We start from the raw sequence: 18430 nt of genomic DNA, 5'->3' as shown, positions 1-18430 counted from the left end.
GTTATCATTGATATCGCCGTGTCGGTCTTTTTCATTTCTCTGCTCTCCTTTACTTAGTCTCCACTAACTAAGGGTTAATACATCTCTTTCTTTTCTGTATTATTCAGGAGCTTTTCTAAATACAAAGTAAAAAAAAAAAAAAAGGCATTATTTTTGGTGTGCGGGTCATGTTTAATGCAAAGGTTTTGTGAATGAGGCCTATCAATATTGTACATTCCTCATCGCTTCCTTGGGTGGATTTCAGTGTTCTTTTTTAGAAAGTTGACCTCCACTAAGTATCCTTGTCTGACAGCAGGGATGAACTTTTCATCTGCATGACTCTGCACAAAGCTTGCTGCATTGCAGACACTCACATGTGATCAAAAGCAAGCAAGCATTCGCACACAGATACGTTCTTGTTAAATGTCCCTCAGGGGTTGGAAGAATTTCCCAGTAGCTAATATTTCACTACTGTTGTTCTCCCCTCCCCCTTCCATCCATTTTTCTTGTCAGGTGTAATATGGTCTAGTTGTCAGTTCGTGGCTCTGTGATTTTAAAATGGTCTTGTTCCTCTTTTATGTCATTTCACAAATTATTCTGGTAATTTTCAATTATTTGCAACCACTCTGTGCATTTAACTTAATGTTGGATCCCATAATTATTTTATCTGTTTGATCTAACACATCTGTAATCTACTGATACATTAGGCATTTCCTTTCTTAAAGATTATACATTTTGAAAATGAATAGGGAGGAGAATCAGAAATACTTCACAAAAATGGGCCAAAATCTGCTCTCCAAAACAACTCTCATTGTCATTAATAAGGTTGCACTGGGAGAATTAAGAGCAGAATTTGACCAAATATCTGTTCGTTAAGTGTATTCAGTTAGGGTGAAATTCAACCATCATAAAAGCATATAAGAATCTATAAAAGGCCTCTGATGTGGTGGAACTGCTGTCTGCATCAAGGGTGTATTATGGGGGCAGGATATGGAATTTAAGTACATCACAATTAGACTGAATACACAACTAGAATGCTTCGCCTTTGTATATATGCTTCATGATAGTCTAAGGACTTATCTCATGCTATTTCAGCACAGATCCCACCACTCTATGGCACAAGCACTACTACAAAGAACTCTGATACATAAAATTCTAAACACAAAATAAACAACATTAAACTCACCTGTAAAATAAATGCCACGTATAAAAATGTCAAATTTTAAAATGGAAGAGACAACCTCCATTAAAAATGAATGTAAGTATTTTTTAACTTCTCTTGAGAAACAGGGAAACATAAAGAGAAAATCTTTGGACTTTATTATTTGCCAGTTGAGCCAAATTGATGATTCAATTAATGGAAAAACCTCCTGGTAATGCATGAGAAAATCTGTCACTTTACCAATCACAATGAAATGTAAATGACATTGACAGCAGGAAATTAATCATTTCAACATTTTTGGTATGCCCCTAGGCCAGGTCTGCAAGAGGCAAGAGATGTACATTCTCCCTTTAAACATCCCATGGGGAATATGCCTAAAAGACACAGAGGTTTTCTGTTGTGTCTCCTCCATGGTGTGGAATCCCTCTTTTTGAGAGGCCCCAGAGCCAGCAGGGAAAATCTCTGTATCTTGACTCCATTGGAGCTGCATTGTCAGGGAGCCAGAGATGTGGAGGTGAAAGGCCTATTGGGGGTATTGGAACCAATCTAGAGCTGTAAAGCCTTCATTCAGTTAGCCCTGTTCTCTGGTAGATCCTCTCTCTCACTCTCTTGAGAGAGAATATAACAGTAAAACATATATATAAAGCCCATATTGTATGAGGGAAAGGACAGTCTTCTGGTCAAAAAGCTGAGGACTAAGCATTGGGAGAACTTGGTTCTTTTCCCAGGTCAGCCACAGACTTGCTCTCTGACCTCGCACAAGTCTGTGTGCCTCAATTTCCCCATTTCTTATGTCACAGGAATGAGATTTATTTTGTTAATATTTTTAAAGGGCTTTGAAATCCTTAGATGAAAGTTGGGGGGGAGGGATAGCTCAGTGGTTTGAGCATTGGCCTGCTAAACCCAGGGTTGTGAGTTCAATCCTTGAGGGGGCCACTTAGGGATCTGGGGCAAAATCAGTACTTGGTCCTGCTAGTGAAGGCAGGGGGCTGGACTCAATGACCTTTCAAGGTCCCTTCTAGTTCTAGGAGATAGGATATCTCCATTAATTTTTATTTAAAGTACATTAAAACCCCCCTCTGCTTTGCATTTAAGATGTAATGTGCTGTACAAACATTAATTAACTAATCATTGTAACACTTTTGTGCAGCAGGGGTATATGATTATCCCCATTGAACACAGGTGGAATCCTGGCTGCATTGAAATCAATGGCAAAATTCTCACTGACTTTAATAGAGGCAGGATTTTACCCTACACATCTTGCCCAGTATCACACAGCAAGAGTGAGGTACAACTGGGATTGGTACCCACCAGTTGCTAGCTCTTTGCTCTGTATGCAGACATCTGTAGATCACATTGCCGACTTTAAAAAGAGCCTTACATTAGGTTTATCAGCTAGCAGCCTTAACTCCCAGCCAACAAATGCAGACTGCAGCCCTGTCTCCTCCAATAGTCTCTATCCTGGACAGGCAAACTGGAGGGAAGTAAGTGGGAAAACGATGGTGAGGTGAAAACCTTAACACAACCTGACACTTCTTCATCCTGTAATTGTGTTGGTTCCTGCCACGTTGTTTTAGAAAAATTCTCAAGACACTTGTTTCCTGTCCCTTCTAAAAACAGATTGATGAGGCAGTTACATTCTTCTTTAATGGAATCTTAGCTAAAAGCACATTTTAGAGGACCAGTAACCAGTAAAATAGATGAATATGGATTCTTACATCCACTTTTTACACTCAGACACTGTTTCCTGCGAATGACCCCAAGGCAGGAAGTCCTTTTTTTTTTTTTTAAACATTATTTGTAGACAGAGTCAAAAAAGCTACAATCCTCTTTGTGAGAAGAGCAGACAGCCTGAGTCCCCTACAAAAGAGGTTTCTGACTGCAGTAATTTGCCCTTTCTGCATGTTCACACACTCACACAAATGGCCTATGTTTGTTTCTCTGATACGAGGCACTAGGTTTAACTCCCAGGCAGTCTCCAGAGCCATTATTTCACCTCCACAAATCAGCATGGATTCTATTAACCCATTAAGGCCACACATGGGGAGACCGGACTACTGCTGAACCTATTGCAACTGATTTTGTGTAACAAAAAGAAAGTAACAATCTGTATGAATTAAGCAAGGCACATGATACAACTAAAAAATAGGCAAGAAAGAAAAGAAAATACTGGTCCTAAACAGTTTTAAAATAGCATGAAACACTTTGAAAATACAGTTTCAGGCTATTTATACTTTTTGTACATTGTTCAGTTATAAAATGTACTGCTGTTTATTTTTTATATGGTGCCAAACACATGCCAATTGCTTTACAAACACAGATCCCAGTCCTGCAATCAGATCTGCCTGTGTGCATCCAATTGCAGGGTTGGGATCATAAGTTTGGCCTCTGTCTGACACTTTACAAATACTGAGGGTCAGATCTGTGACGCCCAACTCCCAGTGGGTCTAAACCTAAATAAATCCATTTTACCCTGTATAAAGCTTATATAGGGTAAACTCATAAATTGTTCACCCTCTACAACACTGATAGAGAGATATGCACAGCTGTTTGCCCCCCCCCCCCAGGTATTAATACAGTTGATTAATAAGTAAAATGTGATTTTATTAAATACAGAAAGTAGCATTTAAGAGGTTCCAAGTAGTAACAGACGGAACAAAGTGAATTACTAAGTAAAATAAAATAGAACACGCAAGTCTATGTCTAAGAAACTTAAAACAAATAACACCTCACCAGTTCCAGTAAACTTCCTTTTACAGACTAGTCTCCTGCTACTCTGGGTCCAGCAATCACTCACACCCCCTGTAGGTATTGTCCTTCGTTCCAGTTTCTTTCAGGTATCTTTGGGGGTGGAGAGGTTCTCTCTTTAGCCAGCCGAAGGCAAAATGGATGGGTTTCCCAGGGGCTTAAATAGACTTTCTCTTGTGGGTGGAGACCCCCTCCTCTCTCCTATGCAAAGTCCAGCTCCAAGATGGAGTTCTGGAGTCACCTGGGCAAGTCACATGTTCATGCATGACACTCAGTTTTTACATGCAGAAGCCATTGCCCACATGGTATCTTGAATGTCTCCAGGAAGACTTCTTATGTGGATTGGAGCATTCCAAGATGCATTGTTGCTTAAGTGCTTCCTGATTGGGCACTTAACTTTGCGAATTCCTTTCTCCAGGAACTGACCAAATTCTCTACTAAGGTTATTTAGAAATCAAGCCAGTACACGGCCAATATTCATAACTTTGAGTACAAAAATGATATGTTACATGGCATATGTAGCACAGAACATATTCCAGTTATGTCATATATATTCCTAAGCATATTTCCATAAAGCCTTATGGGGGGCACTGTCACAAGATCCTCAGCTGATGTAAACTGCTGTAGTTCCATAAACGTCAGTTGAACTGAGCCATTTTACAGCGCTAAAGATCCAGCACATAAATGTATAGGGTTTTGTTAATTGTCCTCTTTTGATTGGGAGAGACGCGTAACAGTGCCAATTCCTTGATCATAAGGAAATCTATTAGCAATGTGACTCCTCAACTGTCACAGGTTGTTTGTTCCTTATCCTCTCCTCAGAGGGAGAAGTGTGTGAAGTGGAGTGTCTTGTTTTGGAGGTGTGTGTCTTTTATTTTTTAAATAACATACCTGTTGCTAAGTCCCTCTCTCTCTCTCTGGTGTGTGTACGAGTGAGAGACAGAGAGGAAAAGAGAGATCACATAAGCATTAGAATGACGCTGTAGCCTGGTGGTTAGAGCACTCACCTGGGACATAGGAGACCTGGGATCCAATCCCCCTGCTCCAGTGACTTTAATGATTTATCCAGAGTGCAAGTACAAGCTTCAGCAGGAGAGACTGAGGGGAGCCCCACATCAGACTATCCTATAGCCCAATGATTAGAGCACTCACTTGAGAGGTGGGAGAACCCTGTTCAAACCCCTCCTCCTGCTCAGGAGGAGGGGGGACTTGAACTGGGAGTCTCCCACATCCCAGGTGAGTACCTAGACACTGAGCTAAAAGTTACAAGGGAGTTCCTGCTTTCTTCCTGCACCTGGCCATTTTATGTGAACTTGCTTGAGGGGCTTGATCCAATCACGCCTACTGAATTGAGTCCCGCATGTAACTTAGGCAGAGGAATGCTAATCTTCCCCTGGTTTGTGAACTGCTCTGGGTGTCGTGTCCAGCAGCCTAGAGTGAAGGAGACGTGTGTGTGCTCAGAGGCAGAAACATAGGTGCCAAGTGAGTTGAGGAACCTGCAGGGTTCAGTGTTTGACATATTCCTTTACTTCCCACCTCCATAAATAGGTGCTACTCATACACTGCAGGGAGAATTCTACCCACTAAAAGGATGAGCATAAAGGAGGAGTGAGCCTCATAACAAATATATAGCTTGATTTTCCATTTCCTGAATGGAGCCTTGCACCAACTTTGAAATGGATTCTGGCAGCAAAATAAAAATTGATAATATTTAATCCTTTGTCAAATAGATACAGAGATGTGAATTTCTTCGTATGAAGCCACTTGAGCATTTTGGGAGCTATCAGATGAACATTATCCTCTCTATGGAATGAGTGGCTAGTGTGAGGTAGATAATCTGGGGGAAATCAATGTAGAATCTCCTTTCCTGCAAGTGAAAATGAAATTCATCTGTACCTGCTATGTTTCCCATGTTCAAAGAGCCAATGTTCCATTTTAGATTAAAGAAAACTACTTAACAAAAAAGTCTCCAAGAAGGAGAAAGTAGGGTGTGTCTAATTCTGTAAGAACTTCCAGTTCAAATCCTTTCACAGCCCTGCTCCCCAGCAGGCACAGACTTTATACACTTCGAGGTGCAAATACAGAAAACTGAATCAGAGCTGTATATGCCATAGGGAAAACCTGTTATTTTCTCCACATATGAAATATTTGACTCCATTTTGCAAAGTCTGTTTGAGTAGCCTCTTTAAAATTAAGTGGCTGATACACCATGCTGCAACAAGGGTAAATGTATTGTGTATATCCTGCAGGATGAGTTATCTCACCCAGAGCACCCTACAGAACCAGCTGCTGCAGAAGAAGAGACCCCAGCAGAAGCCATAAAAGCCACTGGAGAGGTAAAGTCCAGACTCAAACTAGCTAACCCTAGAATCCTTAGCTGGCCCAGGGTTTTTCTCATGATCTATCATATGTACATTTTATGTACCTTTTTGTTCTCATGAAAATGAAAGACTAACGTAGTCTTTAGTTAAGCATAGGTAAGCATCAGAGGGTCCTGTGGCACCTTGCATAGGTAAGCATGTGATGTGCAAGCCTCCTTAAAAAGGTCTCCTAATGTACCTTTAACCTTACCTGCACCACTGTAGGAGTTCTATTTATGGATCTTCCCCACACCCACCATTCTATCAGTGCACCTCAATGCTGCTGCACAAAGGACCTATGCTCTAGTCCTGGCTCTCTCTGACTCAATGCTGCAGGATTCAGTGGTTTTATGACAAACTTAAATGGAGATTAGGCTAAGAATCACCAAACTAAATTTTACTAGGAACTTGAGCTAGAATAGGAATGTGTATGATTCTCAAAGGGGAAAGGATAACTCACTAACCTTCTGTATCACCTATAGTCCCTATCTTCTTATGGCCTATTTTTAATGTGAGGATCAACCTTGGTAATCTATGTTTTCCTGTTATATACATTCTGTTTGAAATATTACTCCATTTTCTTGTCTTGCTTCTCTTGCAGCGTGAAATTGAAGCCATTTAATCAATTTCAGGACTACTAGTGTGAACGTGAGAATTCCAGGAGTACACACTGAAATGTTAGTAGACACCATAGTAGGGAAATCACCCTTCCCATAGGCTAACTACTTTCAGCGCTATAGCCTTTCACATGCCTCGCTAACGTATCATACAATATATGTATGTCAGACTCTTGATTCTATGTATATGGAAACTGTTCACTACCGTCTGTCTCTCTCTAAGCATCTCTATCTCCTTTGTGGCTTTTTACCTTCCCATCTTTGAGTGTTCTGACTGTCTGGTTTGTTAGCAAATAACATATTGTGGTTAAAATCACTGGTCAATGTCTTCTCTCTATTTGCATCAGCACTTGGAATCCCTAGGTATGATGAAAATGATTTTTTTTTTAACTACAAAATAAAAGTGTTTGAACTACTTTTTCTTTGTCTTGTCAGTCCCTTTTATATGTAAAAGTTATTTTAAGCATTAATGGTCTTGAGCTGAGTTTCAAAGCTGAAAACATTTCCAGAAGTGTGCACTTGGTGCTCTAAGAATTAACTGTCAAAAGGAGAAATAATCTAGTACTCTGCTCCACATGTACTGAGGGGGAGGGTCTGAAATCCTTAGAGGTACCCCTGACGTGGGCTAGGGTGACCAGACAGCAAGTGTGAAAAATCGGGACAGGGGGTGGGGGGTAAGAGGAGCCTCTATAAGAAAAAGCCCCAAATATTGGGACTGCCTCTATAAAATCGGAACATCTGGTCACCCTGACGTGGGCAAGGGTGTGAGGACTGAAATCATTAAGGGGAAAATCCCTTCAAATGGGAAAGGAGAAGAGCACTTGAAATCCTCAGCAGGAATCACATCTTGAAATGTGGATCAGTGTGGTCTGAAATGTTCAGGGAGAAATTCTTCCGGGAATGGAGGATGAGGAGTGTTGAAAATTTCAGAGGTGTTTCCTTCCAGAATAATACATAAATAATTAATAATAATACCTGTCTTTTAGCTACAGCTTTTCATCTGTAGATCTCAAAGCACTTTACAAAGGTGGTCAGTAACATAGGGTCTGAAATCCTCAGAGAGGGTAAATGTTTCTGAAGCTCACTCTGATAACCACAAAATATAACATTAAAGTAACTACAGATAAGCACAGCACATGGATGCAGTAGGCATTCTTTTATAGGTATAATACCTCCATGCAGCCAGTCAGATAATATTTGGATACTTGCTTTCTACTGGAATGATGCTGGAATAGATGCTAACTCTGGAAATGTGAGCTATTTACTCCACATAGCCTACAGGCTCTTTTTGAGCTGTTACTAATTAACAGTACAGCTCTGCATTTGTCCTATTTTTTGAACCAATAACGGAGTCTTTGGAGTGATTCTGGTCTAGCCCTTCTTTGTGGCTGAACTATGGTTGCCATCTATCACCACCCTCACTAGTCACAAAGACTGTAATGGCCTAATATTACACCGGAGCAGTTGCTACATTAATGAAGAATGGCTCAACCTCTTCCTTATGGGTAATGATGCAGATAGGAGGGGATTTTCCCTTGTGAATATACCCTTGCTACAGCTCAATATAAGACCAACTGGAGGAGAGCGGATTCAGACAGAAATAGCAAAAAGCATGTTGGGCCTATTTCTGTATTCAAGCCCTTTGTTATTTATTCCACCACCAACATAACCTGAAAATCTTAGCTTGATCTAATAGGTTTCTCTGTATATAGTGGACAGATAGAATAAAATTAAGTAACTGATATCCACCAACCCACTGGATTAAAAACTGCTCTGCTGATGTCATAAACAGGCAGAATTATTGTAAACTGAGTCATCCTGATGTCGGAGGCGCATCATAACCACATTAAGGAGAACTACTAGCGTAATGAGAACACATAGGCAAGTATGTGTTACAACAGAAAGTCAGTCATTGGATAGCAAATTCTCTCAAAGGTGCTGAAGACACAATGGAAGAGGAAATCCTTTGGATCCTTTGGCCTGGATTTAAATTATTCCAACTGAAAGTGAATGAGAGAAAATTGGTCCAGAGTTATCTTCCTAACAGCAGAAAATGTATAGATTGATAGATGTTAAGGTCAGAAAGGACCATTATGTGCATCTAATCGCACCTCCTGTATAACTCAGGCCCTAGAATGTCACCAAGTTGTTGCCGGCCCAGAGGGCCTGAGGGGGCAACAGGGGGTTCGTTGCCCAGCGTGCGTCGCACCAATAGACACACCAGGGTGGAGAAGCAAACCAAGTTTATTCAAGATCTCGAAAAGGTACTCAGGAGACCAGCATGTCTCAAATCAGAAGTGCAACAAATACAAGCAAGTTTCCTATTTTATATTCCAAGCTGTTTGTGTAAGCTTTTGTTCTGTTTCCCCTCCACCCCTCCCTTCCCAACAGCAGTTACAGTAGGCACTACATTGTGGCTTGTTAGAAAAGTTCCCGTCCACATGTTTATCTTTGCCCTTGTAGGCCTATATGTAGTAGACTTCCCCCTCCCCTTCTCCCCCTTCCTTATCACTACTGCTTTTGCTAGCTTGAGCGAAACTGCAACTGTCTGCTAAAAAAGCTGACTGTTACATATTCTGCTTTTAGGCTGTTAGCATTGAGGCTGGTTAAAGTTCACAAGATGGAGTTACTTTGGCTCACTTAGAACCAGCGCAAGGGGGTTTCATCGGCACTTATGGCCTTCCACCCTCCCGAGTTACCTGGTAGCTATGCCTAGTGACACCAACAAAGTGGTTCCTTCAGCCAGCCATACCATGTGACTGAGCCAGAGCACGTCTTTTGGAACAACATCCATATGTATTAGAGCCAGCTGGCTAACAGAAAATCTTTCTTCTGCAGTGATGTGGGGCTAAGGGACATGGAGGAAAAGACATGGTGGCTGTGACTAAAGTTAGAGCAGTGAGGCCAGGATAGCCGGGGCTAGGTCCCAGAACTGGCTATCGGAAGACCTGCCATTTTCTATTGCTGGCTTTGGGACCATGAGCGAGTCTCTTCACTGTTGGGTGCCTGCCTCAGTTTCCTCAACTATAGCTAATCAAGGTTTTGTTTCTTTTCCCCATTTTACAGGGTGGGAAACCGAGACACAGTTGGGACCTGTCTATACTACAGGTCTGTAGTGCATTTGTAAGCTGCTGACCCCCACATGTTGTTGAGAGCCTATGGACAACACAGCTCCTAAAGGTGTGTTTGTTCTGTGCCTTTTCCCTATGTACCAGCAGGGCTGGACGGCCTTTTCTCACTGTGCTGCGGGGAGCAGGTCCTGGGTACTAAGGGTCTGAAGAAGCTCTGAAAGACTAATTTTTTAAAATAATTTTTATCAATGAATTGGGATAAAACATACAATCACTGGGTGACAAAATACTGGCAGAGTGGTAATTACTGATGAGGAGAGGGCACTGATACAGAGCAATCTGGCTCATTCAGCAAGCTGGGCCCATTCAAAGAAAACAAGTTTGACCAGCGCCAAATGTAAGGTCCTATACCTAGCAACAAGGCATGCCGGCCACACCTACAGAATGGAGAGGTGTATCCAGGAAAGCAGTGACTCTGAAAAGGATTTAGGGGCCATAGTGGAGAAGCCACTCGACATGAGCTCCCAGTGTGATGCTGTGGTGAATAGGGCAAAAGCCATCTTTAGACGTATGAGCAGAGCCGTGAGTAGGATAGGGAGGTGACACAGCATCAGTGAGACTGATATTGGAATACTGCATCCAGTTTTGGTGTCCTCATTTGAAAAAGATGTTGAGAAATTGGAGTTGGGGCAGCAAAGAGCCACCAAATGTTCTGAGGACTGGAGAAAAATGCCTTCTAGTGAGCTATTGAAAGAGCTCAACCTGTTTAGCTTATCAAAAGAAGAGTGAAAGGTGACTTCATTGAAATGTTGAAGTGCCTTAATGGAGAGAAAATATTGGGTATTAAAGGGCTCTTTAATCTAGCAGAGAAAGGCATAACAAGACCCAATGGCTGGAAGGTGAAAAGAGACAAATTCATATTACAAATAAGGCACAAATATTCAACAGCGAAGATGATTCACCACAGGAACAAGCTACCAAGGGAAGTGGTGGATTCTCCATCTCTTGATGTCATTTAATGAAGACTAGATGCCTTTCTGGAATGTGTTTGCCCAAAAAGTAGCTATTGTGGTATATAGGAGGCCTGTGATATGCAGGGGGTCAGATTAGATGCTCTAATGGTCTCTTCTGGCCATAAAGTCTACTAATTTCTGAAAAACTGAGTGTAGCATTGGGAGCAGCCTCTGGTGTTTTACTATCTAGCTGGCTTGCTTCCTAGAATGAACATTCATTGAGTGGGGTGATGATCCACAGGGAGTAGCTCAAACTTCCAAAGTGTCTGGCCAGTGGCAGGACATTAGCACTGCAGGGGAGGGGTGGGTGTGGCAGTGACATCACAAAGGCCTTTTGCAGGACCTCTGCCTATTGGTCAAAGGTGGTGGGGAGGTGGTGACCTCACAGAGGAATGCTGACATCAGCCAGGCAGGACAGGGGTGCAGGGTCAGGGAAACCTCAGAGACCCCTGTGGCTTTGCTTCAGCAAGTCTCCTCCTCGAGGTCTCTCTTTGAGGACTGAGAGAGTATTGGGGTTCATGTACTTGAGCGTGAGGAGGAACCTCTTTCAAGTTTTCTCCTTTTCTTTTACTGATTTTACTAGAAAACAGACGTCCTTGTTTAGAAGGTAAGAGCCTCCGAGAGGTTTGGAACCTCTTCAGTCTGATCCATCTGGTGCCAGCTGAACTCTAGGCATGGAAAACACTAGCTTAAGGTGGCAGAATTTTATTCCTCACCTAGGATTTTGTCCCTTAGAATCACTGGGGACGTTAGGATTTGCCCTTTTTGTTTTACCTTTTTCTTCATCCCTCCCTCCTTTCTCTTCCTCTCTTACTTATTTTGTCCTTTCCCCTGTTCCCCTCCCACCACCAGGAGGGGTGTGTGTGTGTGTCACAGGGAGTGCTCTGCAGCTCCCATTGTGGGAGGTCCACCCAAAAATGTGGGGCTGAAATAGTGCTCGGACAGTGATCCCCACCGGTGACCTGGGCCATCCTTTGGGCTCTCTGGTGAGAACCCTCAGCCTCCTGCCCCTCAGTCTCTACCCTGATTAGCTGAGCAGGGGGTTATTGGGAGATTCAGGTCCTTGTTGTTCTCTTTTAAGACCAAGTAAATAAGTCATGACCAGTCATATGTTTGACGAATTTTGCTGCTTCTCTGCATTAACTGTCACTGAGCAGTTCATGATTCTCTCTAGCATTCCAGTTCTCCTAAAATACTTGCTGAATAATTACTATGAACTGTTGTTGGTTTGGAGCTCATTTGAGAGCACTTTATTCAGGTCATTCAATGTATGAAATTCAAGATCCGATGGTTAGTTTGAAAGTCAGGGCTCTTGGGTCATATTCCCAACTTTGCCACTGACTGGCTGTGTGACCTAAGACAAGTCAATTCTCCTTTCTCAGCCTTAGCTTCTCCCTCTTTCAAGTAGGGATAAGAATCTGCTCCTACCTACCTCACAGTGGGGGAGTAGTGCATAATATGAGGTGTCCTATCACGTTTACTCAGATCAGATTATGACATAATAGAGTAGCTGAAATATTCTATTTTATTTGTATTTTATTTTTAAATTGTTAAGAGCAGCAACTACTTAGCTCAGACTGAAGCATCTTGTCTAATTTTCGAGATCTAAGTGTCTCCTCTTTGTGTGCGATGAGACAATTTAACACACTGTGACAAACAGGAGATGCTTTTGTTTTGCAATTAAATATTTTTGCAAAGAATTTTCATCCCACTTGTTAAGATTTCAAGAAACAAACTGATTTATTCTGAATGGGATTTTCTGACAGAAACAGTTTCAATGAAATTTCCCCACCATCTCGATTCCTGGGCTTTATCCCTGCCTCTGGGGAGTTTGTTGTCTGTTAGAACAGGAGTCAGGACTGGTGGCTTCTCTTTCTGCCTCTGCCACTGCCTTGCTGTGTAGGCCCTTGGGTAGGTCACTTCCCTTCTCTGTACCTCAGGCTCCCCATCTGTCCAATGGGAACAGGGCTAATTCTTGAACTCTGGGCAGTCGTGAGCCTGGGTGAGATAAGGGGCGTTAAAGCCCTTTGTGAAGAAGAAAGAGGAGTTTCAGGGTGTTGAGCATCAAGGAATTCTAAACTTTGCTAAACTGTCTAGTCTGCAGAAACAAGAAATGGTTGGGGCCAAATTTTAACCGTTGTCTTTTTTAAAGCCCATTCAGGGGTGTGAGTCCCACTCTTTTAGGTACCTGGGGTTGTTTGCCAAGAGGAGAGAAGAGGTACTGGAACACATTATTAAACAATCAGTTTGTCAGCACCTATAGGATAATTTGCTTCTTAAGACTAGCGAGCATGGATTTGTCAAGAACAAATCATTCCAAACCAATCCTATTTCCTTCTTTGACAGGGTTACGGGCCTAGTGAAGGTGGGTAAACAGAAGATGTGATCTATCTTGGTGTTAATAAGGCTTTTGACACCGTCCCATAGGACATTCTCACAAGCAAACTAGGGAAATGTGGTTTAGATGCAATTAGTATAATGTGGGTGCACAGCTTGTTGAAAGACCAGACTCCAAGAGTCCTCCTCCATGTTTGGCTGTCCAACTGAGAGGGTGTGCCTAGTGGGTCCAGCAGGGATCAGTCCGGGGTCCGGTACTATTCAATATTTTCATTAATGATTTGGAAAATAGAGTGGAGAGTATGCTTCTAAAATGTGCAGATGACACCAAGCACTTTGGAGCACAGGATTGGAATTCAAAACACCCTTAACAAATTGGAGAATTGGTCTTCTTGAGCCAAACTCCATGGGTGGGCCCCTCTCTACAGACGGGGCTGAAGCGAAACCCCAGAGCCAAACACTCCTCCTCCTGGGCAGTGCACTCCGACCTTTAATGGTCAGATGCTGCTTAGCACTGTCAGAGCAGCTTTTGCTGGGGTAATTCTCCCAGCACTTTCCAATAGTGGGAAAGTATTAAATCCCTATTTGACTGCTGGGGACAGAGCCATAGAGGTGGAGCAACTTTCCCAAAGTCCCACAGGTCAATAGGAAAACCAGCAATGGAACCCAGGAGTCCTGACTCCCAAGCCCCTGGTCCAGTCACTACAGCAGAGCACACTCCCTCTCAAAGGCAGGGGGACCAGACATGAGGGCCTGGTTGTAATTGCCAGCTGTGGGAGGGAGTGTGCAGCTGTGGTTAGTGCAGGGGCCTGGAAATAAGGACTGCTGGGTCCCATCCAGGGCTCTGACGCTTGGTGTGATCCTGAACCGGTAGCTTCCCCTCCCCAGGCCTGTTTCTCATTGGTAGGGTTGGTGTTGCAGTCCCTACAGCCCAGGGGGGTTGGGAGGCTCCAGGAAGCTGTGTAAAGTGCTGGGATATCAGGAGCTGAGAGGAAGTGCCACCCCCGCACTAGGGCAGTGTTCTGCACCCCCTGCTGCTGGCTGAGTTTCTCTGTCCCTTGGCAATAAGACAGACTCTTGTTTTCATAGCCAGTTGATTGCCCATTGTCATCACCCTGCCTGCTGGCTGGGCAGAGTAACTCCTCAGGTCACCACCTCTCCAGCCTGCCTTGGGCTTGGAGAGTGAGGAGGAGGGCGAGGGACAGCTGGTTACCCTGAACATCTGCCACCCATCACTCCATCACCTAGAGCAAGTGAGTGGCATTAGGGTTCCTCTGTGGCATCCCCTGTCCATCTGGGGAGAGGCAGAAGGAGGGGGAGAGAATCTCTCCCAAAGGAGATCGGATTTGCAAACCGCCCCCAGGAGCCCCTCGCTCTCAGACCAGGGAGGGGCTTCTCCAGAGCTGTCTCCAGTGTGTTTGGAAAGGTCCCAGCAATGGGGCTCCCAGCCCTTCCCTTGTTGGGAGACTGTTCCCCAGGCTGAGAGTCTCTGAGCTGGGCCAGACCCTGTGAGCTGCTGAGCATGGAAATCAATGGGAAATGAGGGGGCCCTGGGCTTGCTATGCCTAAGGACTTTGACATAGGGAATGGTTTCCCAGGAGAAGTCCGGACTCCTGGGTTCTGTTCCTTCACTAGCCTGGGGAGAAGTGTGTCCTGGGATGGCTTGTCCAAAGTGACCGATGGTCTTTGTGACTGACCCCAGTGCTTGAAAAGGAGGAGACTCCCTGGGTATTGCAGCACCAGGGATGATGAGGGGGAAAGTTGGGAGCAGATCATGCAATGAACTCCTGCCAGTGTGTGTAGATTCCACTCCCTGTACCCCTGTGGGGAGAGGAGGAGCTGCTGTGGCTGAGGCAGGGTTGGGGAGGGACCAAAAAGGCTGGTTAGCGAGAGGCTGCCTTGACCCCAGACTCATCATACCTGCTCCCCACTCAGTTCCAGGATGGCCAGGCTCCTGAGGATGTTCAGGAAGAAGGCTCTGGAGGTGGCCCCAGAGCCTGAGGGAAGCAGCTGCCATCTTCCCCAGGAGCAGAGCGGTCCCTCCATCCCCGCTGGTGGGGAAGGAGCTCCCGGCTGGGCCAGGAGGTGGAAGTGCCCAGCCTTCTGGCAGAGGAAAAACCCGCTCCTGGAGCAGGTGCCGAGGTGGGAGAGGCACCGGCCAGGCCGAAATAGAGCTGGCCTGGCATGTGGCTGGGCAGGCAGGACCCAGCCCAGGAGGGGAGCTGGGCAGGGTGGCTCTGGGGCTTGTTGTGTGGGAAGCCCTGGCCCCAGGAGCCCAGCCCTGATTCCCAGCAGGAGGCATCGCCCTGCCCAGTCACTGAGGACCTTCACCTCCTGCCCTGGGGAGGCTGGGAGGATCCCTGTCCCAGCACCAGCAGCTTGGCCTGCTTCCCATGGGACAACAGCAGCACCTGGGACTCGGGCAGCAGCGAGGCCGATGGGTGCTGCTGCTTTGTTCCAGGTGAGGAGCCAGGCTGGGCTCAGGGAGGAGTGAGGAGGGGGCTGTGAACACCCTGGGCCCAGGCACTCAACCAGTGCTATGGGGGCGGGTCCCCAGCCCAGGTGTCTGGCCTAAGCCATGTGAACCCCACTGACACTAGATGCTGCCACTTTGGTCCTTGATGCTCCAGCTGGGGGGGGGGGGGGGGAGAGGCAGGCATCTCCCAGGGAGTCCAGGACAGTGTGTGTGTGTGGGTCTTTTGCTATGGGCTCCTGACGGAATTGGGGGCTTAAGGCATCGCTGAGAGGGGGGAGTGTGGGGCCTGATCTGCCTTGGATCCTGGAAGTGGGAAGGGGGCACGTTGCCCCACCATGCCCCTGTCCTTCCCCTGAATGGTAGCAGACGTCACCCTGTCCCCTTCTCTCCCTGGTGCAGGGACCCCCAGGGACTCAGACAAGGAGGAGGAATGGGTGGATGTGGCCACAGAGGAGGCTGCTCTCAAGAACATCCGAGAACAGCTCCAGGGCCAAGAAAAGGTACAAACATCCCCCTGCTGTGCTGGAATCAAGATTGTCCTGCCCCTTCCCAGCACCCTGACCCCCTGCAGAGGGTCTTGTCTCTATGATCCACCAGCCCTAATGGGGACCTTTCTCGTCCATGATCTGGGACCCCCAAGATGGGGGTGTTTGCCACACAGCAGCCGCGGTCTCCTCCCCACCCCCACAGGCACTGTCCCAGTTCTTGACCCTGCTTGTACAGGAGTCGTGGGTGATTTGGACAATGGGCAGGTCCCCACTATCCCCCATTCAGGTTTGAGTCCTGCAGCTGGTGTGGGTGGGGCCGGGAGGTCCCTCGCTAACTGGCTCTCTCTCCCCTAACCCCACTCCTGGTGGATGCAGGATGAGGCCCAGCAGCTCATGTTCCTACACGCCATCCACCACGCATGTCTTGCTGCACAGCAGAGAGGGCAGGACACATTGGAGCCACACTGCTGAAAGGCACTGTGGTGGAGAGGATTGTGGTGAGTGAGACATGGCGCCCAGCAGCTGGAGGGAGGACAGAGACATGGGAGGGGCAGGGGTCTCCCCAGGCCAATGGATGGGGGATGGCTGGTGCTGGAGGGGCAGCTGAGGGCAGGGATTGCTGGGGCTGAAGATTGGGAAGAAGAGATGGGAGAAATTCTGAGATTGGTCACATAGGCGTGCACAGAACATTTCATTAGGGTGTGCACCCAGAGAACCCCACCCTAGCCCTGCCCCCATCCACTCCCTCCCACTTCCTGCCCCCTGACTGCCCTCCTCAGAATTCCCAACCCCCCCTGCTCCTTGTCTCCTGACTGCCCCCTCCAGGGACCCTGCCCCTAACTGCCCCCCAGGACCCCATTTAAGCCTCCCTGCTCCTTGTCCCCTGACTGCCCCCTCCTGAGACCCCCCCATTGTAACTGCCTCCCTAGGATACTACCACTGCTCCATCTCCACCCCATCCCACCCCCTTCTTTCCCCACTGCCTCTTTCCCCCTGCCCTGCCCACAACTCACTGTTGTACAAAATGAATGATGGCTCCCAGCACACAGAAGGGAGCTCAACCAGCACTAGGACCCAGAAGATTGTGTCCAGCTGCAAAGTCCAGGGAGCTGAGTAGCACCTCCTTTTTTCAGCGGGGCTGCACAGCAACTCTGTGTTCACAGAAATGGGGGGCAGGGGAGAAGTGGCATGTGACCTTGCACCCCATGTGGCCCCCACCCCTCACCTCTCTTTGGGGGGGCAATGCCCCCAAACTATGCCATGAACATTCCCAATCACATCCCCTGATCCTCCTTCACTTTCTGCAGGGAAGCAAAGAACGCTGCAGGAGGGGGACCTGGGCTGTTTTCATTCCCCCTGGGGCCCAGGAGTACCCCACACAGACCCCCACTGCCCAGCGCCATCCCCGGAGACCCACTCCCCCGACCCTGCCTGCCCCTCAGCCACACTCACTGACCTGCTGGGCGGGGGCTATTTGCCTTGCCTGGGCTGAGCCAGCGTCATAGCTGGGGTCAGTGGGGGATCAGAGTGGGAGAGGAGGGGCCTGCCTGGGCTGGGCTCCCTCATAACCCCCTTGCCTGGGGTGACCAGATAGCAAGTGTGAAAAATCGGGACAGGAGGTGGGGGGTAATAGGAGCCCATATAAAAAAAAGCCCCAAATATCAGGACTATCCCTATAAAAGCGAGACATCTGTTCACCCTACGCTTGCCTGGCGCCCAGACAAGCCCCCCCACCCTGCTGCCCGAGAATGAGCCGGCCCCTGCACTGGTCTCAGGTGGCTCAGCCCCGGGAGGTGGCAGGCTGAGTAAGACAAGCCGGAGCCGCGCTGCGGAGCGGGGCAGGCAGATCCCTGTGGGACATGACTCCCGAGATGGAGGAGCAAGTGGGCGGAGGGGACAGGGTGGAGATATCTGGGCTGGCCGGACAGCTGAGCGGAGCACGGGGGAGGGGCTGGAGAGGAGCGGAGCCAGCCTGCGGTGGCCCCTCGGCTGGCAGCGCAAGTGAAGTGCAGTGCCTGGCTGGCTGACGGCCCCTGTTGAGCATGGGCCCAGCGCCAGGGCGCCTGTGGTGCCATTATAAACCCACTGCTATTGCTCAGGGGCCAGGCATTAGGGTGTGCCTGGGCACACCCAGCACACGCCCTGCGGACGCCTGTGATTGGTCACTAGTGGGCAGAAA

The 18430-nt window shown here is 46.9% G+C and overlaps 1 protein-coding gene across 4 annotated transcripts in view; it reads left to right on the top strand.

Moving 5' to 3' along the window:
* SNCG (synuclein gamma) overlaps positions 1 to 7282 on the top strand; it is a 64465-nt gene extending 57183 nt beyond the window's left edge. For all 4 annotated transcript variants that reach the window (XM_054034925.1, XM_054034924.1, XM_054034926.1 and 1 more), the window contains 2 exons: positions 6139 to 6225; positions 6851 to 7282. In XM_054034925.1, coding sequence (XP_053890900.1) covers positions 6139 to 6225; positions 6851 to 6871 — 108 coding nt within the window. In that variant the 3' untranslated portion in view covers positions 6872 to 7282. The remainder of the gene's footprint in view (positions 1 to 6138; positions 6226 to 6850) is intronic.
* Positions 7283 to 18430: the final 11148 nt, after the last annotated feature.

The sequence above is a fragment of the Malaclemys terrapin genome, chromosome 7, assembly GCF_027887155.1.
Source record: "Malaclemys terrapin pileata isolate rMalTer1 chromosome 7, rMalTer1.hap1, whole genome shotgun sequence".
Classification (NCBI taxonomy): Eukaryota; Metazoa; Chordata; order Testudines; family Emydidae; genus Malaclemys; species Malaclemys terrapin.
The sequence above is the reverse complement of the archived record's forward strand: the minus strand, read 5'-3'. Positions and strand labels throughout refer to the sequence as shown.